The 22,182-nt window shown below is 35.0% G+C and overlaps 1 protein-coding gene across 1 annotated transcript in view; it reads left to right on the plus strand.

Annotated features, from left to right (window-relative positions):
• CTTNBP2 (cortactin binding protein 2) overlaps positions 1 to 22,182 on the plus strand; it is a 77,375-nt gene that overhangs the window by 53,575 nt on the left and 1,618 nt on the right. Inside the window, exons 9-22 of the mRNA XM_021553472.2 lie at positions 628 to 745; positions 3,045 to 3,311; positions 4,604 to 4,699; positions 5,140 to 5,219; positions 6,336 to 6,422; positions 6,506 to 6,605; positions 8,372 to 8,524; positions 8,800 to 8,987; positions 11,400 to 11,578; positions 14,967 to 15,172; positions 15,394 to 15,582; positions 17,296 to 17,356; positions 18,289 to 18,421; positions 20,470 to 20,571. Coding sequence (XP_021409147.2) covers positions 628 to 745; positions 3,045 to 3,311; positions 4,604 to 4,699; positions 5,140 to 5,219; positions 6,336 to 6,422; positions 6,506 to 6,605; positions 8,372 to 8,524; positions 8,800 to 8,987; positions 11,400 to 11,578; positions 14,967 to 15,172; positions 15,394 to 15,582; positions 17,296 to 17,356; positions 18,289 to 18,421; positions 20,470 to 20,571 — 1,959 coding nt within the window. The remainder of the gene's footprint in view (positions 1 to 627; positions 746 to 3,044; positions 3,312 to 4,603; positions 4,700 to 5,139; positions 5,220 to 6,335; positions 6,423 to 6,505; positions 6,606 to 8,371; positions 8,525 to 8,799; positions 8,988 to 11,399; positions 11,579 to 14,966; positions 15,173 to 15,393; positions 15,583 to 17,295; positions 17,357 to 18,288; positions 18,422 to 20,469; positions 20,572 to 22,182) is intronic.

Raw genomic sequence — 22,182 nt, forward strand, 5'->3', positions numbered from 1 at the left:
TTTGTGCTCTGACTTAATAAAAATACATTTTCATATAACTGCATTCTTAATGATGCTTTTAGAATTTCAGGTTTCTGCATGCTGAAATTCTGCAAAAAAACAGGGATTGCAAGGTGATTTAAAAATTATTCCTTTATTGTGTCCCACTCAGGTGTCAGTCATGATGGAAAGCCCTACTTGGTGAATTACAAAGTGAAAACTGATTTTATGGATTGTTGCCTAAATAGATTCATATATTAGTCTGTAGGAATGTTTAGAATTGCTTATTTAGTGTTGCTTGAACATAGAGGCCAGGATGTTCAAACCAGGATAATAGCTGGGTTTCTGTCTCCTTATCAATACCTAAATTAGTGGCCAGATATGAGAATTTCTTAATTCAACTAATTAGCACTTGATGCTCAGAGACTGTACAACACTGACTTTTTGTGTTCTGCTTTTTTATAGTCATTTAAAGTCATGAGACTTTAAATCTGCTATAAAATATTTTTACTCCTGGCTTTCAACTCTGAGCTGATTGTCTTTGGAAATGCATGTGTAAGAATTTTAATTAGGAATCTAACTGCATATTGGTAGTATGCTTTAGTGCAGCAATTGAACAAGTAAATAATACAGTTCCTACCTTTGCAGAACTGTCTAGAAATCCTTTGTAGCCATGGTGGACTAGAGGCTGAGAGAAAAGATAAGTGTAATCGAACATTGCATGATGTTGCTACTGATGATTGCAAACATCTCCTAGAAAATTTAAGTAAGTAAATGCTATCAGCACTGCATAAAAATGTTTTTAGTAAAGAACCTCTGGGGCAAAATTGAGAAATATAAAAAGGGTAGTTGTCACTTTTTTTGGCACCACAATATTAAGTTACTTTGATCTAGCCAGTTTCTATTCTCCAAATTTTGCAAAGGCATATGATAAAATTTTGTTGGAGGTTATTAAATTCCTTGTGTCTTTGTTTCTAAACCATTCAGAAAGATGATACATACTGTACATTTGCAAATGTCCATATTCTCTTAAAATTTCTGAATTTAATATTAGTAATTACTTTTTCAAAAGCTTATCTTTTCTTCAAATTCTTGCAGAAATACTCAGTGGTAATTGTCAAATTCCCTCAGGCTAAGATGATCATCTAGTCATATCTGAATCTCTTTTTAGAGTATAGTTTATTTTGTCACTTTTTGGTGAGGGGATTATTTGTTTGATTCTTCAAATATGTCTTAGAGACAACATCAAAGAACTTCTTTTTTCCAGCATCAGTAGCTTCTGTAAGAAGATTGCTCTTCTGTTGAAATCTGTCATCTTCTTCCTTCTCTGTAAGTTTTCTCAAAATTCAGTAGAGCAGGTTCATCTGTGTATTTCTTGTGACAGAACTTAATTCATCCTCTCACTAGTTTTGTGTTTTTTTATATCACTGTATAAATCTAGATATATCTGTATCTATATATACAGAGAAAGATAACTATATTTCTCTGCATGGTTGGAATTACAGCATTTGTAGATTTGTATGCTCTCTATTTTTTCACTCCTTTTTTGTGTTTGTCTTGTGGGATATAGGGATGTGAGTAGTTAAGCTCACCAATTATCAACAATTAAGGAAGTTTTCTGTCTGCTGCTTCTGATTTTCCTATTCAGCTATTTTAAATCCCAGTTCTTACCATTTTACTGCAGGTTCAGAGGGGTACACAGCTCACTTTCTAATAGACCCTCCATGGTCATCTTTATCAGGCTGGAGCAAATTTCTGATAGCTGAATCTGCAGCGTGTTAAATTAATGTTTGTATTTTTTCCATCAGTCTTAGCACCCTGTCACTGGTCATACTTGTCATGAATCCAACAGCTTTTATCAGGTCAGAACCTTTGGCCTCCCCTTTTCTTTTGTACACCATAAGCCAAGATTGCATTTTTGGGTAAGGTGTCTGTGTACCATGCTCTACCTTCCTCACACTTCAGTAAGGTTTCCACTGTAGGACAGGATATATGCTCTGACAGATCTGAAAGACTGGGGCCAGCATTGCCAGCTATGCCTTAGAGGTGGCATGCATTGAAGTTTAGGCATATTTTGTACCTCTGTCTTAAGGGCCCGTTTCCTTGTGGAAAACTACTCCTTACAGTCCCTGCTAATTTCCTTGAGGTCCAGTCATCAGAAGGGCAAGCCTTTGATGCATTTCTCACAATTCCACATCTGAAGGATGCCTCTGAGTAATAATCTTTTCCCATTGATAGGCTAGTGGTTTTAAATTGGAACTTTTTTGGCATCAGGAAACTTCATTGGTTTGTATCAGCTGAAGATCTGGCTTCTGAAAGCAAAAGGGAAACAAAGATCATGTTACAAGCCTTCAAAATAATCTGATATGGGCTGCTTTTATGATGTATTCTTTTAATTTAATTATTTCTGAAACATATTCTTTGGCATGAAAATTAGAAGATAGTTTACTTTTCAATTTTAGTCATCTAAATTATCTCCAAAGACTGCTGCTTCTGTTGAGTTGTATTCCAAAGAGCAAGATTTAAAATACTTCATAGTTTCTAGAATGTGCATATAAATTTCCTTTGTTAGCATTTTGTCAATTTACTCTATATCCTTTCAAGTGCATTTTCTGTCTTAGCTCTGAGCTTTATATTTAAAGATGTTTGGCTCAGCTGTGTTTTCCACTTGTGCACTAGTGCCAGAAAATTATTTCCCACATTGATAAGAAAATATGTGCATAAACACAATGAACTGAAAAATTAAGACATTACCATCTGTCTTAATTTATAAGTAATTAGTCTATAAAGAGGAAATATAAGATTAATTAAATTTTGTCTTCTTTCCTGTTATTTAACCATAATAATACTGAACTTATTTTGTAAAAAATTATAGATACCTTGGTCTTTTCATCACTGCTCTGATTTTGTGGTAGTCATCTGTGCTGTTCTTTACCATTTGCTTACTTGTAGCAGGAGTTATTTTGCAGCTTTCCTTTGTAATATTGGGTGTAATTGCTTGATAATAATGGGATTATTTTGAGTTTTACAGTTTTTCTGATAATTGGTGTTTTGTTTTTTAACAGATGCTCTTAATGTACCTGTAAGGATTTCAGTCAGTGGCATTGAACCAGTCCATTGTGGTACAGAGGAATTTGATACAATATGTGCTTTAAATATCCGCAAGCAGACGTCATGGGATGATTTTTCAAAAGCAGTGAGTCAGGCGGTGACAAACCATTTCCAAGCAATCACTTCTGATGGATGGAGGAACCTAGAAGATCTGTCATTTAATAGTGCTACAGAATCCAACATTGGCCTAAGTGCAAGCAGTATATTTTCTGTCAAACTAGGTATCAATATTGGTGTTAATGATAAGAGCAAAACTTGGGAGTGTTCTCAAATTTGTAAAATCTTCTAAGATCAAAATATCTTTAAATTCCTGCATCTTTTAAAGTGTAGACTAAGAAAGACCAATACTAGATATGAAACTTTAAACAGTGCTGACATGAAAGCATTCCTTACTTTTACCCGTGTGTATGGAACAATTAATTATGCACTTTAATAAAATCTTGGATCATGAGGCCCTATGTTAATTCATACTTTTAGTACTCCAGAGGAGAAATCTGTATGTCAGGTGAAACTAAGTTCTTACCCTGAGGGCTGTGTGCAGTTTTGGATGCCACAATATAAGGAAAAGCAATTAAGGAATGTCCAAAGGATAGACATGAGGATGGTGACAGGCCTTGAGGGGAAGCCATATGAGGGTTGGCTGGGGTCGCTTGGTCTGTTCAGCCTGGAGAAGACAAGAGAGAGGAGACTTCACTGCAGTGTAAAACTTCCTCTTGAGGGAAAGAGGAAGGGCAGACACTGATTTCTTTCACTGTAATGACCAGTGACAGGACTTGAGGGAATGGCCTGAAGTTGTGTCGTGGAGGTTTAGGCTGGATATTAGAAAAAGGTTCTTCACCAAGAGGGTCGTTGGTCACTGTAATGGGCTCCCCAGGGAAGTGGTTACAGCACCAAGCCTGACAGAGCTCAAGAAGCATTGAGACAGTGCTCTCAGGCACATTGTGTGACTTGGGATGTCCTGTTCAGAGCCAGGAGTTTGACTTTCATGATCCTTGTGAGTCCCTTTCAACTCAGAATATTTTATGGTTTTACAAATAGAATTCAAAGCTCACATTGCTTGTTTGCAGTACCTCCAGAATATACAGTAAATACTGACTGCAAATCATTGGCGTAGGCAAACAGAACTACTGTTTTACATAACTTCACTTAGCAAGGTACAAACAAGAATCTTTAAAATTATGCAAAATTGGCCAAAGTATTGTGGTTTTAGTAACAGTTGTATAGGTTTCTGACAATCCATATACTTATCTTAAATCTCCCTCCTTCCTCTACCTTCCCATCAGCAAAACTAGCTGTTTAACTCATGTGCCAACTGGCAGAAAACACTAATAACTTCAGTCATATATCAAATAATAGCATGATTTGGTACATCTCATACATGGGTCTGGTTTGTTTGTCAAATTTGTCAGTGTATGTATGTAATCTTTGTAAGCAAGCAAATATGCTTGAGTGTAGGACACTTTATATATATATACAAGGAATATCTCTCTCTTATTCTTTTTTATTTTAACAGGAAACATTACATGGTCGACAGGTCAGATTTTTCCCCAACTACCATGGGACTTTCTGAAGAGCAATAGAGCTGAGCATATCACAGTGTTTCTGTTTGGTAATTTTCAAGTCATGATTTTTCAGTTTTGAATGTTAAGACACTCCATATGAAATACGTCATTTGAGAGTCATTTGCTGCTGGTTTTGTTCTTCAGTGTTGCTTTATTGTCAGAGACATCATATCCATTGAGTTGTTTAATTAGATTTTAAAGTGTCTACAACATTTTTCTGGCATTTCTGTGCCAGAAAATAAGCTGGCACATAAAAGTCTTACTGCCTTTTTCAGCCATATAATAGTATATATGTTGCTTATGTCATGGATACCCATGAACCTATGGTGCTAGATAAATGTCTTTCATTTATTCAGCATTTTAATTTGCATAGCCTCTAATTGTAAAAAGTCACTGTAGAATACTGCATGAAAATCACATGTATCAGTCATACATGCATGTAAACATGAGAAATTTACCAAAGTTATTTGTATGTCTTCATTTTAAGGACCTCAAGAAGGCTGTTTGAACAGTGTGACTTATGCATCTATGATCCATCTTCAGACACTTCAGAATTATCTCCGCCTGGTCAGTAATAAGCTAGCTTCTCTCTGCATGCTTTTTTTTGTCAAAATACCTCTGTGATAGTGTTGAGTAAAATTGGGATTTTTTTTGCTCTGTGAAAGAACATCAAGACTTCTAAAAATATTAAATGGGATGAAAGCTGTTATAAAATAAATTTCCCCCTAAAATTACTGTTAACTTTAGTCTTGTAAGGGCATTAACTTTCTTCTTTAAATAGCTTTTATCTGATTAACTGAACTGCTTAAAAATATATTAAAAGCTCTCTGATGTCTTAATTGCTTTCCAAAGTTATTTTATTCCACTTTTTGAGGAGAAAGTAAATTAGAATAACATTCACGTAAGCAATTATTTGAGATGTGAATTTTATTATTAGGTCATGTAGAAATCTTCTGTAACACACCTGATTTAATACCTCAAAATGTAAGGATAATTGAATAATATGAGACAACTTTCATAGATCATTTCTTTTAACATTGCATTAAATCAGAATAAGTTTAGAACCTGCTTAATTTCTGCTGTGTCCTTCGATAGTATTTTATATTGTCAGGAGAATGTGCATACAGAATACAGGTTTCTCCTGTATTCAGCCATATTGCTGAGAGATTGCAGAGATATGAGTATATTCCATTACTGACATTTTAGAGGTAAAACAGAATAAGATTTTAAAAAATTGTTCTGCCATATTGATAATGTGATCCCATTTCTACTGCAAATAAAGTCCTCAGTCTTAATCCTTAACTTAGTAGTGACTTAAACTGATGATTTTGACATCATTTTGATGTATATATTTTAATTCAAGATCAAGAAAATATTTGTGATTCCTAAATTTATTTTTCCAGATGATGGTTTTTTTTAAGTTTTAAAGCCTGTTGTAACAAAATATCTTGCTATGTAGTTTTACAAGTTAGGATATAATTTTATCAGTATATTTCAAAGATGTTGTATGCAAATAATGTCTACTTTGAAACTAGTATAATAAGAATTATCAACTCCTGTATTGCAAATTAAAACATTTTGTCTTTTACGTGCTGATTGTGTCATCTATGTTAAAAAAAATCCATCTGAACTTCCGAGAATAATTTATTTATGAAATAAATATTTATATTTATCTGTCTTTAGGTTGAACAATACCGTAATGTCATTTTCCATGGTCCAGAAGGAAGTTTGCAAGATTACATAGCATATCAGATAGCGGCCTGCATGAAGGTACTTGCACAAACATATCAAGTGAATTAGTCCATAAAACAGAGTTTTTACCATTTTACCAAATATATACATTTTCAACACAGCAAAAGCAAGTGGCTGGAGGATCTACATGTGAGATTGTTAAAGTTGAAGTGGATACTGGTTTCTCCAAGGAGCAACTTGCAGAACTGTTCATCAGTAATGGTAAGGTTATTTTAGAAAGACCAATTTTGGTGACTTGTAGGAAAATTTTTAATGGTGCAAAGTAAAGAAATACGTAAAACCATTTTGCATAGTGGATGGCATGTTTTAATGGAGCCCATAAGTGTTCAGGTGCTTGGGACCAATTGTGTGAGTCTAAACTGAGAGAGAGCTGACCATGACAGAGCTCCCAATAAGGAGCTCTGTCAAAAGTTCATGCCATTTAAGTAAAACTAGTCATTTTAAATATTAATTTCTGTCTCATTCTTTTTCCCTTTGTTTGTGATCCTTTAAAAGTTGATTGGTCTGGTTCAGATCTACTGGATCAGAACAGATGGTCTGCTGTGTATGCTCATGAACAAAAGCAGAGCCATCCTGTCAGGGTGTACAGTGCCATATGCAGTGCTCTGTTCTGTTTGTTATCATACTGCCTGGTGTAACTTCAGTCTGTGGCAGTTTTTTCTCTAAGGAAATCCTAGTCACAGTTCCCAGGATAGCTTGTGCCAGTGATTATTCCCACATGTCACTTTCAGTGCCATTGCATTGGCGGGGGAGAAAAGACCATTTAGTCAGAAGTCAGCCAGGCTTTGGTGCTCGGCCTGGAGGCAAGAATGTCACTCATAGTTTGGTTTGTTTACTGGCCACTGTCTCTTAGGAAAGCTGCTTCTTTTGGATGCTTTATTCTGTATCAGCCACACACTCTTTTTAATAATCTGGTTTTGCAGTTCAGCCTGTTGTTTCTGGTTGTGTTTCTTTTTTCTGTCAGCTTCTTTCCCCACTGTTCTGCTGCATCTCCTTTCCTAAGAGAGCATCTCTCCTCTAAATGAATCCATCAGATACAGAGAAGGTATCTACCCTTCCCTCTTTCAAGCTGTAGCCTCTTAGTAAAAGAGGGCAGTAATAGTCAGGAAACTGCAACTAAATATCAATGATCAGATACAATCAGTTGCTTATTACAAATCAATTTCCTTAATGACCATTGTTAATACCACCTTCAAAAGGTTGTGAACAGTGCAGGGTACAATATAGTCAAGATAAGTGTTTATATATATATCTATGTGTTACAGAAGCATTCTCCTGTGATTTAAGGTTGCAAGAACGCTTGCAAAGCTGTGTCTTTTTTAAACAATAAGATATAAAAATCAGGAAAATTAAATACATTTAAAATGTAAAAAAATATATAGATGTCATTTTAATGCCTATTAGATTCATATGCTACTGGGTTTGCTTCATACTAGCTCTGATTATTTGAGTGATTCTTAAAGACATTGAAGGAAGTTTTGAAGAGAAGATTGCCTACTTCTCATAGAAGTTTATTACTATCTCATAGAATGATAAAGTTTCTTACAAACATGGCCTATTCTTAAACCTTTTATCACTACAGGTATAAAGACTACATGTTAAAAGTTTAAGATATAGTACAGCAAATGAAAGAAATGTTTAAGGAGGTCTTTGCTATCTTTTCTGTTGTATTTATATTCAGCATACTGAAATCTTTCCTATCTATGAAGATCCAATTATAGCCATTTCAAGAATTTATTTTAATCATAGCTTTCAATTTTTTTCTTATTATAAAGTATTATATTCTTTCTATTGTTTGATTTTATGCTTTCAGTTTTAAACTTATTATCCAGTCTGTCTGGCCTGTAAACAAGTTAAAAATTAAAAAAAAATGAAAATTCTTTGTTGCATTAGTGGCAATAAATTCTGTATATATAAATAGAAGTAAATTTTCCTAAGTATACATTAATGGGATTTTTGTATTTCAGCTTGTCTGATCCCAGTGAAACAGCCTCCTGTAAACAAGACAACAATTGTGATTTTAGAAAATCTGGAGAGAGCTTCTTTATCTGAATTACTTGGAGATTTTCTAGCACCTCTTGAGAATCGGAGTTCAGAAAATCCCTGCACTATTCAAAGAGGTATTTAAAGAATTTGATTTGCAGAGATGTTTTTACTACAGTACAGTTTTATTGTAATATATGACAAGCAGGGAACATGAGAAAAATGTAAATTGTTCAATTTTTATATTTTATTGTGAACAGTTGTCCTTAACAAAGATAGCATATTTTTAAGCTAATTTATGGTGTTTTGTGGGTTGTTTTTCCTTTCTAATTATGTCACTGCTTCTTGGTTTTGTATGAAATCATGCCAAGGCTTTGAGTATTTCAGCTAAGTATTTTATGGTTCCTTTTAGCAAATGGAGTTTCTGGTGCTTTTTACTTTCATGAGAACTGCTTTTTACTGGGGACCATCGCAAAGTGCCATCTTCATGGCTCTGACCTGCTGGTTCAGCAGCATTTCCGTTGGGTTCAACTTAGGTGGGATGGGGAGCCAATGCGAGGCTTGCTTCAGAGGATTTTAAGAAGAAAAGTAATAAACAAGGTAAGGACTTGAATCAGCTTCAGCAGTTACCAGAGCTGTGAAATACGTACGATGGTAATGCCAAAACCAGAGTAGATAAGTTGTTTCTGGAAAAAAACATTCCTTCCTGGGAAGATACACGCTGTGTGTCTGGAGATGTTGTGCTTGGCCTCACAGAAACTTGTTTGGTCATGGCTAATTGGCATAAACCATTGGTTGGAGGCAAATAATGATACTGTGGCTACTTGCCTATTAAATGCAGGAAACATCCTGCAGTAATTTTTTCAACTTCTTCTTTCATACTTCTGAGAATTATAGTAAAAATCAGTTCAACAAACATACATAGTCTCTTCTTCAAAAAAATTATTCTCAATATCTAAAATAAGATAGTCATATATGTGTTTTGTCTAAGTTTTAAGCCAAAAATATTTTCCATTATTTCCAGATAAAAAGAGGGGTAAATTATATAATTAGAAAAGTTGTTTTGAGCTAATAGATCTGCTGAAGCTGGAAAACAAGTACAAAAGAGAATAAAGATGGGAACTCTATTTTAATATTAATAAATAAACAAAGATGGGAAATGAAAAGAAATATGTAGGCAAAAGAAGAATTGTGGACTTTCAAAAGTTACTTGGAATACCATTTGAGTGTGATAGCAGCTATTTACCAACAGCCAGGCACTGTTAGACATTTACGGAGGGAGTTTAATCAAAACAGCTGCAAAGGAAAATAATCTTGGCAGCAGTTTTGAACAGGCTCAGAAAGGGAGATTGTTCTAGGAATAGAAAAAACTGCCAGTAATAAAAAGTCCTGTTGTGAGACAACAGACCTACTGTCAGTTTGAAGTGTTCAGCTGGATGTGTCTTGGTTATCCTTGGGGATGTCATCTCCTGTACCCTTTGCCACAGTTCTCATTTATAAAGGCTTACTGATTCAGAGATCCTGCAGAGGAAATGTGAGGTAAATTAACATTTCAGCCAGGATAATGAGGAAATTTAGAAACACTCCTAATTATTCTTTAATTGCAAGAACCAGAATACAGGATAGAAAAGAAGAATCATGTGAAATCTATGAAACTCTTAATAAACTACTTTTCTTAGATTATGTTTTTTTAAGTTATGACTGGTTCATAGTCAAAGGCTGCATCTGACTTACTCTGTCAAACTGGTTTGGCTACAAGCACTTGCAGCATCACATAACAGATGTCATTTTCAGGCTATTTTTTTGGGGGCTTGAAAGAAATCCTTAGTCTAATAGGTTAGAATTTGACAATGTAATAGGCCTCTACCTCTGACTGAAGTTGAACAGAATTTGGATAGTAATCTCATTAAGTTTTAATTTCTCTGCATATATGCAGATGGTAGCTATTTGGAGAAAAAAGCCATGTGTCTTCCTGTATCTTCGCTAATTAAATATTGAAATGCCCAGTGTGGCAGCACATTTTTGAAATTCATACATTCATACATGTGGCACACATTCAATGTGCACCATATGTAAACTCAAATTCCAGTTGGTACAGGACTTAAAATAGTGGATTGCAAAGTCAAAAATAGAAGAAAGATTAATCTGCTGTAAAACTTTAAAGTAAAGTAGAAGCACATTTATTGTTTGATCCATAGACTATTTCAAAGATCATTGCTCTCTATTATGATACTTTGCTTATGTTGTAATATTCATGTGTTCAGGTGAAATGCTCTTTTCCCATTAGTTTGAACCATTATTTTATATGGAAACATTTTAAATCTTTTTCTACTTAAGTTCACCTATAAACTCTATCAAGAGGCTGTAGCCTCAGTGCTGTCAATTGGTGCATCTTTTAATGCTTCCTTTAATTTAAACTGTTACAGAGGATAATCCTTGGATTAGGATGATGAGGACTGTAATTTGAAATCAGAGCAAACAGGAGATATTTCTGGCATTAAATAATTTGCCCTTAACAACACAGACTAAAAACACAAGTCTTAGAGGAACACATCTTTCCTTCACTGCTACTAGATCTAAAATCAATATGGAAATCCACTGGGTATATGTCTGGATCAAATATTCCCGTTCAGTGCAATTGGGCATTTTTTCATAATGCCTTATTTGTATCATATACATTGCATTGTATATGGTACATATCTCTTGTAATTCTAACCTTAAATACTGTAGAAAACCACTGCCATCAAAATTTTTGCCTTAGTTTCCCACAAGAATAAAGGCATGTCAGTTTGTTGATAAGGATATATCTTTTGAAGTGTAGTTGGGAAAATAAGTTTTAATACAGCAACATTTCAATATAGTCTATAAAAAGGTTTGACCTGTCATTGACTGTTCCTGATCTTTTAATAGTAACACATGCAATAAAAAAAACCCCCAAGCCTTCCTGGAGTTTCAAGGAAAGTGTTTGTAGTTCAGGTCTTATGCCATGTCAAACATCTTTTCTCCCTGCAGTTCAAAGGCAAACTACCTCCTCCATGTGATCCCGTGTGCAAGATCATAAACTGGATTCTTGCTGTTTGGCACCAGCTGAACTCTTGCTTATCACGCCTAGGAGCACCTGAAGCACTCATGGGGCCAAAGCATTTCTTCTCCTGTCCTGTGGTTCCAGGGCACAGCCAAGCAACAGTCAAGTAAGATTGTTGTTTCCTGTTTGATGCTGTTCAGTGCCAGCTAGATACATACCACAAATGTAGTAGTTGTGTTTCTCCCAAAACCCTGCTGACTCAGCAACCTTAAAAACCATTTTAATTGAAATTGCTGAAAGTCTTAAACTTCTGTTGGTTATTTAATTACTAGAAGGGCAATTCTGAAGCACACAAGTGGGAAACGGGTATCTTAACTGCACCAAAGTCAGTCTTCTTGTGATCTTTCATTTATTTTCTGACACAAAGGTTAAAAGATTCAAGAAAAGTTGGGAAACTCTCCTTTTGGGTTTGTATATAAAGGAAGTTTGGAGAATGATTTCTCACTATTTAAGTATTTGGTGTAATTTTTTAAATATACATACGCACAGTTTAGAGATCTCTTAGTAGGGCGGTGTGGTGGTTCAGTGCTGGTCAATGAGTTTAGTTAGTTTAGTATATAAGTTTGGTTACACATATGGCTAGCAGGCAAGTAACATTAAAAAATAATGTTGCTTGAAAATTTTGACTTTTCTCGCCTACAATTGCATAAACATCTGATCACACTCCAACTCCAAATGCTAGCAAATGATAAAATAAATAATTATGGAATTTTAAATGATATTCATTTCACACCAAGATGTTGTTTGGCTTTATCAAAAAGGTAATGAGTCTCTAATGAAGATTCAGACTTATTCAGAACTGAAATATAACATTGGTTTCTAGAGATGTGACACAACTTTTCTCACCAGTCAGGTCACCCCTTCTGTTTCTCTTGTACTGTTTTCTGCTGACCCTTCTTCTAGACGCCTCTGCTTAACACATGAAGGAGAGGCCTTTGCTTAGCATGTGCAGAGGCTGTCTCATTTCATGTTCTGTCTGCAGATCTTGATATATTTTGCTTGTTCATTTTAATTTTTATTCTCAAAAAGTATGGATTAGATGCTATTCTTCAGAGTAATTATTAAAGTCTAAATGTGGATGTAAGATTAACTTGAAATTTATGGGTGCTGGGAAATAAAAAATTAATAAAGCATACCATGCATCTATCTCCCATTTTCCTCTTGAATCATGTCCTCTGAAATGTTTTAATAATTTATTTATTGCAGTGGCATTAATAGAGGACAGAAAAACTATAGTTTAGATATGTTAATTATGTATTTCTGAGTCTGGATTTCTTCTCAGTGTAACTCTGACTGGTTTCACAATGCTTTACTTCGAGTACAGCCCTAAAATGTCCTTTATTGTAGTCATATGCCATCTGACTTCTCATTTTAATGTAGTTTTTGTCCACTAATAAACAATTTAAAAGCACAGCTCCAATGAGCTGTTATTGGACACTTTTAGTTTAGCAGCATGATGGCTAACAGTGTGGTCATGTAATAAATAGCTTTTAATTAGCAGCTCACTGATTGCTGTTATTTCAGTCTAATTAACCACTCCTTTCCTCTTGCCTCTCTCCACTGTGCTATTCTGCTGCCTTTTGCATTTAGTAAAGCTTCTCTGAGTCATCCAATTCATTAGGACATCAGACAGCTATATACAAATTGAGTTCACTCTGGGCACAGTGTTAGCATAAGGCAAGAGGAAGAAGCAGCAGCAGGGCAGGTAAAGAGAATGTGTGACAGGAAATTGTTTCCTGCTGTGTGTTTCATGTAGTTTCACTTGTTTTGGTGAGCAGAGTGAATAAATGAAGAAAAATTTAACTACGTTTTTTCTTGGTTTAGGGAACTGACGATGATGTTCCAACAGGAGTGAGTTTCACTTTGCAGCTCTTTTTGAGAGACAGGGGTTAAGTATCAGCTATATCAAAGAATGGGGGACTTGATCAAGATGAGCACAAACATAAAATTGAATTTAAATATCAGGTTGGAATTTTATTTAAAGAGCATGCCTGTCCATTGTTAATTGTTAGATTAGAATGGCCTCAATTAATTTTATCTTTTTAGTGTTCATTTCTGACCACTTCTACTGACAGTATTGCAAAATATTGAAAGCTTACATCAGCAGAAATTGAAAAGTGGGAGTTCTTTATGACTAAAATACAAGCAATTGATATTGTTATTTTGGTAGCTTGGCTAGCAGAAACAGACTTTAACTATATGGAATAATATCTACAACATTATGCTAAGGAAGCTTCAAGGTCCTTCAAGGACCATCTGCAATACAAATTTTACATTGTATTTTAACTACTGTACTAATTATTTTTCTAAGTAATGTAACTTTATCAAGCTTTTAAAAGCACTTTGAGCATTTATATATCATAAAAGCTCAATCTTATGCTTCACAACTGACCAAAAAATATCTTCCAAATAACTCATGCATTCTAACTTTTAAAAAATGGAAAAAAATCCCCAAAAAATCATCATAGGTAATGAGATGGCTTCATTTAGGTAATAAGATGGCTTCAGTGGATCAATGTATCAGGCAAAATCATCCATTTAAGTCAAACAGACATTTTAGCCTTCTTGTTTTCTGAATAGATTTCTGCAAAGCTGAACACAGCATGATAGCCTATAATTTCTTACAGACCTTTAATATAAACCATCTGACTCAATCTTACCATCTTCCTCCTTTAAGAGGGTATAAGAATAAACAAAAAGAGTAGGAGTTGATCTAAGAAAAGATTGTCTCAGTGTCTGTTGTAGATGTGAGCTGAGCTCTAAGTCTGAAATTTCTAGCCTTTATCCCCAGAGAACTCCTAAGTTATGAGAAATAGCATTTATTCTTCCCTAACAAGTTTTTCACTTCATTGTTAATACAACATAATGCTTCTCTGTTAGAAAAGCAAAAGTCCCAGAAGATCCTTTAATCAAATTTTGAATTAAAAAATCAGACCCAATCTCTAAACCAGACAATCTGGAATATCCACAGCATCCCAGAAACACAGTTCACCATAGATCAAATACACAAAAGAGTAAGAGCAAGGCAGCTGTATGAATAGAAATATCTTGTAAACTGGACAAGTTTGGAAATTAAAGAATACTGGAAGGGGTACAAGCATAAGTGAATACCTCCTTTTTATCCATGCTGGCAGCAAATAGGCTAGGAATTAACACCTGCAAGCAAGGAAATTTCTCCATGCACTTAAAAAAAATTGAATGCATATGAACATGCATCTTTCTGGGACATTTTTTTAACCTTAAAATGAGAAGGATGTTCTATATTATCTGAAGGAGGAAAAGCATTAGGTGGTAAGTTTGTCAAGGCAAGCCAAAGAAATTCAGATCAAATAGTTTAATATTAAAAATACAAGTATACTCTTCCTTAAATAAAATCAGTCCCTCCCTGAAATGGGGTGCTTCTTTAAAGTGCAAAATCTGCTATGTTACCAAAGTATAAAATCGCAGGTTTTGGTAATTGCTTTTGAAGTTAAAGGATTGGTTTTATACCACAGGTGGATGTCCAAGCTATGGAATGCTGTAATAGCTCCCAGAGTACAAGAAGCCATACTCTCCAGAGCCTCTGTGAAAAGACCATCTGTACCAGGACAAGCAATAGCCAAAAAAAATCCTAGCCAAGGGCAACAGGCCGTTGTTAAAGCTGCTCTCAGTATCTTGCTAAATAAAGCTGTTTTGCATGGCTGTCCTCTACCCAGACCAGGTAAGAGTGAACTGTCTGAAAGTAGTTGTATGTTACTTTACTGGGGCTTTTAACTACTTCCTTCTGTTTTTAAAATTTCCACAAAACATAGCTGTAGTTCTGAAGGGATGTGGTGGGGTTAAAAGCATTTACTGTCATTAAACTAAGTAGTTGTATAAGATACTCCAAGAAGAACCATTTGCAACAATCAGTTCTTCTTAACACTTTGACTTTTCTTTCAGAGCTTGATAATTATATAGCAGATTTTAAGGGAGGAAATTTTCCTTTATCTGTGGCTTCAAGCTACAAAAATTGCAGTAAGAAAAAAGGAAGTGAGAATGCTTCTTGGAGAAAAGTGAGCACAAGTCCTCGCAAAAAGTCAGGCCATTTGTCCTCCCAGTCATGGAATAAGCAGGAGACAAATACTGAAGGTAAATAAAGCTTTTAATTTTCAGTTCTGAAATTGTGGGGGGTTAAACTGTGTAGATGCAAATCAAACATTTCTCCTACATCATTACTTAAAATTTTTCAATTAAATGACACTTATATTTATGTTCACCTCTAAAACATTGTTTATTTCCCCCCCCCTCCAAAATTACTTCTTTGTGACTGTGAGGTGTCTTAAGTTAGCTTAGTTGTTCTAATGCCCTTTTTGTTGTCTGATAATGAGGTGGGCATTGTCTCAGACGGTGCAATTATAAGCAGTGGTTCCACCTCTGACTGTATGTAATGACACTGAATCAGTCTCTTCTCCAATACCAGATGAGAGAAAGCTTCATTACTGTATTGATACTCCTTAGATTTGCTCCAGATTTACAGTATGCATACTTTTTTGACTTTCCTTACACTTACTTCACTACCAAGTGAATCCAGGTGGAAATAAATCAATACATTCCTCCCCAGATCATGCATCCCTTTTTCAGTCTTACTAGAAAAAATGAGTGGAATAATCTAGAAGCCCTGCAGTGGAAGAAAGCGATATTTGGGTGTAAATTGAAGATTTTGATTTGACTTTCACTTCAGTTGCAAAAAATAAATGTAAATAATTGTGTGTAGTCACAGATACTGTAAGGTTTTCAGTCATCTTTAGTATGTTGCTCAATAAAGAGGGCTTTATATGACTGAGTCTGTGCATCTGTATAAATGTGGAAGTTATATTAGTGCCTGACACTTTTGACAATGCTTTTCACCTCAAGATCGTAAGTCATATAATAAGTAGTTTATTAAACAAAGATAATGTATGGATATATTCAGAAGCAACGTAACTCTTCTAAAGGAGACATATTTCTAGAAGGAAGACAGTATAATTGGTAACTAACTACAATATCAAACAGAAAAATTTTCAGGGGGAAAAAATCAAAGTACTTGCTTTCTGAAAATGGAGGCAACTACTTCAGAGGGAAGATTCAGGAACAGAGAGAAGGCACACACACACACGTACACTTTAGGAGCAGTAAGATTCTAGCCTCAATTACCTCATACAAAGAACCAAAATACTTGATGTTTGCTACTTTGCAGCACTAAAATGAGCTATTCATCCCTTCAGGCCTTGTTCAGAAAGAAGTCTGCTTTTTCAGAAGACTGCAACTCTAATGTTCTGATTGCCAGTTCCCTGTTTGAATTGTGAATTTATCTAATCCCACTAAGAGGATTTAATAAATAACATAACCTGAAGTGGGATGGTTGTATTTTGTACCTGAGAATGTCCTTGGAATCCAGTTAACATCTGTGGATATAAGTTAAAAATGGAACAGTCAATTAAATTTAGTAGTCTTCTATTTCAGATTTTCAGAATCAAATGCTGTTGCTGTTTTCCAGTAAAGGTATCTCATGAAGCACATGTAAATATCTTCTTGTTGACAAGAAATTTCTCTTGGGAAGAACCAGTAAGGATTGTTGAAATGCCTAACACAGAAACCTCATGTCCTCTCTGTCACAAATCTTAGGCAACTCATCCCCTATTTGCCATTTCAGCAGTTCTCTCTGCTACTCTGAACACTTTCAAGGGATGTATTCTGATCTTTGACATACCCTGTTGACATAGTTAGTAAATGGGAAGACATTTTCCCTGTTTATCATAGATTTTAGAATAAAGAAATCAACACACATGGTAACATACTAACAAGTCACTCTCTTTTGTGCAGGTATAAAATCTAAGACTGTGTTGCAACCAAACTGTAAGAACAGAGCTTCTCTCACCACAAAGTAAGTTTTAATTTCTGGTATTTGTGACACTTTGCAAAAAATAAAGATGATAGCATTCTGTTGTAAAGCAGCACACTATAATGAATAGATCAATAGTTTTTTGGTAATGCTTTGGTGCCATATGTGAAGAAAGGAATTATTTTTAGTTTTCATTTTTGAGAGGAAATAAAATTTATATACTTTGGTATAATTTTAGAACCCATTTCTTTATTTCAAGCCTTGCAGCACTGCATATTTTTTTATGTAACAGAATAGTCTATGACTTAAGAATGTTATGTAACACTTACTCTGCCTTGAAAAGTTGACCGTATGCTTTTATCAACGGGCATTATATTTTAAAACCTCCTCTGGCTATTTCAGCTTCCTGAATGACAATTCAAGATGGTACAATACATGCACTTTTGTCCCACTCATACAGAATTTCCCTGAGAAAGTGTATGAATTAGCTAGAAGGAACTGCATTTGAGACCTCACTTCAATCTGAAACCTCAGTTCTACCTTATTCACAGAGAAAATAGAATATTTATGGTTCCAGTATGCCAGAGGGTTTTTTAAGTGTTTGGAATTATTTCCAAAAAGCAGAGTGGAATGAAATTGATTGCTGCATCTTAAAAATAGGGGAGTTTTTGAAAATACGACAGAGGAATCCTTTGTTAGATTTTCAGAATAGAGAGAACAATTTGTATAGAAAGATCTATTATGAGATAATTATTGGCAACTACCGCTGTCAGTTCATCAGATGTTTTGCTTGTAGTAGTAAACGTCATTTGGAAAAAAAAAATTACTATGTTTGAGATATCTATAATATTTATTATTTATAATAAATAATAATAAATTGTTATTATTATTTATTGAGATATCTATAATATTTTAAATTCTGTATGACAGCTTAATTTAAATGTTCTCTCTGATTGTTTGGGTTTTATAACCAGATCTTCAGAGAAGGATCATTTGAGAACATTAAATCTGGAGCAAAGGCTGTCTGTTGGTTCTGATGATGAAGTAGATCTTGTGCAGGAACTTCAAAGTATGTGTTCCAGCAAATCTGAGCCTGATATAAGCAAGGTAAACACAAGATTTTAAAATAATTTACTACATTACCATATTCAGTTGTTTGTTACATGTTTAAAATAAAATTTTGATTTACAAGCCCTGCTTGAACTGAAGAAAATTATTAAATTATTTATGAATAAATCAAAGTCAACTAATATATGATATGTTTGAGGTTAAGTGTTCTGGTTTAGCATACACTATTTTAAATTACACCTTCACCAATTTTTCTTGTGAAAATGCTTGCCGTGGAGGATGAAATTTCTACAGAATCATAGAATAGCCTAAGTTGGAAGGGACACCCAAGGATCATTGAATCTAACACATGGTTCTGCACAGGATCACACCCAGAGTCACACCATGGGCCTGAGAGCATTGTTGAACTCTGTCAGGTTTGGTGTTGTGATCACTTCCCTAAGAACAGCCATCCCTTCATTCCTGTTCCCTTGTTTCATGCTCTCATTGCTCCCAGTGGGAAACTGTTCTGTCGTCATAAAGACATAGATAGAAAGTTTTCCCTAATATGCATTGAACATTTGGTTTGTTTAATACAATGCCATCAGCCTTCACAGAACTGGCTCAAAACTCCTCTGCTCTGTAGGCAAAATGCAGTTTACTGCCCCAAGCAAGAGAGGATGGATTGGCCTAGATCTTTAACAGTGGCAAAAGAGGGTGAAGGATGCTTGCAGGGCTCATAGTTTTGGGCTAAATTTTATGTTGTAATGGGTTGTGGGTGTTTATGGAAGACCTGTTGAGGCAGAGTGTGGAGCTGTGCATCTCTCTAATTTTTCTTTTTATACTGGCTGAAGCTATTTATTCTTTTTAATCTTTCCTCCTAGCACAGCTGATGTGGATGGCTTGTTCACACTGGAGCAGCTGTTCCATATCTTTTGAAACATGGATAGAGTCAGTCTTAGGCTATTGTCCAGTTAGGCTGTGCATGACATCCTCTAGGATATCCCTGAACAGTAATTCCATTAGTTTTGCTTTATTAAGTATTCTGTTTATTATTAGAAGACAACCAAGCTTTTATTAAAAAAAGAAATACTGTGTTTGGAAATATTTTTCAGCCTATTTATTGAAACCCTTTATTATAGTGCTTTGTTTTGGGTTGTTTTTCTTAAAGTATTTACAGTACATGTATGAGTCACATGCACCAAGCTGGCAAGCTAATCACTAGTCAGTTAGCAGGGATTTATTGTAGCTATCCTTAAAAGAATGGGATGTGCTTAAAGAAATGGTAACCAACTTAAAATTGTGTTTAATAACATGCAAAGTATAATTGCTTGTTGATGACAATTCAAGGAAATATGGGTTAGATAAGGAAGGAGATAGATGTTAAGTCTTTTGTTCAGTTTCCTCACCATGGGTGGAACCATCCTTGGCTGGAATTTCTGTTGTTAATTCCCCAGCTGCCTAATAGAGCCTTGCAGAAGTAAGGGTGCCGTTGCATACTTTCTCTGAGTGATGTAATTTCAGGCTGCCAACAGAATAAATACTTCTGCTCTTTAATTTGCCCTCTCACTCGAATATATTCCTGCTGCCTTCACTGGGTTGGGATTGAATACTTTTGCAGTTGCAGAATTGAATTGGATCAGCTTGCCCCAGGATAAAATACCTAGTTTTCAGTGAGGACAGCATCTTGAGCAGGCTCTGTCTGTTATTTTCTGGTCAGGAAAAAGAGAAAAAAAGGGAAGGAAAAATAGTAGGGAAGAAACATGGCAGGAGAAAGGGAAAACGATAATTTCTTTCTCTCATGTTCCTGAAGGCTGGGTAAAATTTGATGGGATACTGCCCTTAAGCTCGACTGAAAAGTATCACTCTGGAAATGCATGTTTAATCTTCCTCTGATTGTAGTTTATATAAAATCTCCATCTCCCATCTTCTAAAAATGCACTTAAGAGTAAAGAAGACGTATTTTAATTGTCCTTTGGATGTTTACATATTCTGCACTGCATTGTAGAGAAACCATGAAAATAAAATCAAGCCTCCAAAAATTGACAAATGTAAACATAATCTCTGTGAATAACTAAAAAAATCACCGTTTCCTTATCTTTCTTTAGATTGCAGATTCTAAGGATGAGTTACTGATGTTCAGTAACTCCCAGAACATTCCTGTATTTTCAGCAAGTGGTACTAACCCAAAAAAAACAACAGCACAAAAGGTAGGTGAAATGAGTAGGATAGGAAAGGTGACTTTAGTTTCTCCAAATCTGAATTTCTGATTGGATCCTAAGAATTAGTGCCCTGTTTATTACAGGAAAATACTGTTGTAATTCTTAGGAAACTTGCTAGACTACCATTCCGAGTTTCTTTCATGTGACTTAGTAGAAGCTAAAGATTTATTAAAACAATGGATGTATATGCTTTCAGTTTTGGCTTTCTACATAAAGCCATCTCCGTAGGCCAAGTATTTTTAACATTACATTGACACTACAAGTTATTTCCATCAGATATGAAGAGAACTAAAATCTGGGTTTTTTATTTCTTCTCACTTAATGTCACTCAGTAAGTTTGCAAAAGCACCAATTAAAATTCTTGATGTAAAATTGCTGGTTGCTCTGATGTCAAAGCTCTCAGGGGGCAAAATTATTGAAAAGACATGATATTACCAAGTTTGTGAAGAACAGCATTTTTTTCAGGTATTCAGTTCCTACTTTTGACCTAAGTATTTGCTGAAATATACGGTCATTTTGATATGTTATATATCTAAATAAATTTCAGTAACTTCATAGTAGTTTCAGAGTAGGAAGATAAACTGAATATTATTGGAAGATATAGAAAGTCTACTATTGTCTTCTTTTCAGAAATTTTCAGTTTTGTTTGTGGATGCTACCATCCCTACTAAATACAAAGCTGAAATTATGTCCTGCTTAGCTTTCATTCTTTGGAAAATCATGTTTTCTCTGTTGTAACATTTTGTTCCCTTTTCTTTTTTGCTCTTTGTGTTCGTGAACATCAAGAGAGTTTCTGAGCTCAATTAATCTTAACCAGGGCATAATCTGTGGTCTGTGTTCGCTTACCAGACCTTCTGTGTTCCTTTGATGTGGTCTTTTGGAGGCCAATCCTTATGTTTTATCTGACTGCAGTAAATTGTTTTCTAGAGACACCATTTTCACCATACAGTGAAATCCCTGAAACTAGCATTAAAAGAGCTGACTTTCACAACCACAGTATATTCTGAATTAGAAGGGACCTACAAGGATCTTTGAGTCCAACTTTTGAGTGAATGACCCATACAAGGACTGAACCCAACAACCTTGCTGTAATCAGCACCATACTCTGATCAGCTGAGCCAATCTCAGGGTCAGATGAGTTAACAGCCTTGCATTCATATTTCTTCATATCCAAAGATTCAGAAAGTTAGAATGTTTTCTGTAATTTGGTTAAAATCCATAGAACAGTCTCCACTAAAAGAACTAATTTTAACCTTGCAGATCCACAAGTAGGTGTACTCCTTTTGAGTATTTCTCTAAACACATATTCAGGCATCCCAAATCAGAGCTTCACATAGTAGCGATGCCTGAATAATTGGCTCAGTCAGCTGACCCACCGGTTCCTACTGTACATTTCTCCTAGTAATTTTTTTCTTTAAAAATTCCTGCTAACAACAGAAGGCATTACTATACTGACTTGCAAGTAGACAAGCTTAGCTATTTGGGAGGTTTGTGAAAAACTTGGTCAAAAGCTTTCATACAGAATAAAAAAAAATTCTGGGGTAATGTTGGCTGAAATGAAGGAAGCACAACCCAACCATGTCAAAAAGTGATACTTAT

This window comes from Lonchura striata, chromosome 5 (genome assembly GCF_046129695.1).
Source record: "Lonchura striata isolate bLonStr1 chromosome 5, bLonStr1.mat, whole genome shotgun sequence".
Classification (NCBI taxonomy): domain Eukaryota; kingdom Metazoa; phylum Chordata; class Aves; order Passeriformes; family Estrildidae; genus Lonchura; species Lonchura striata.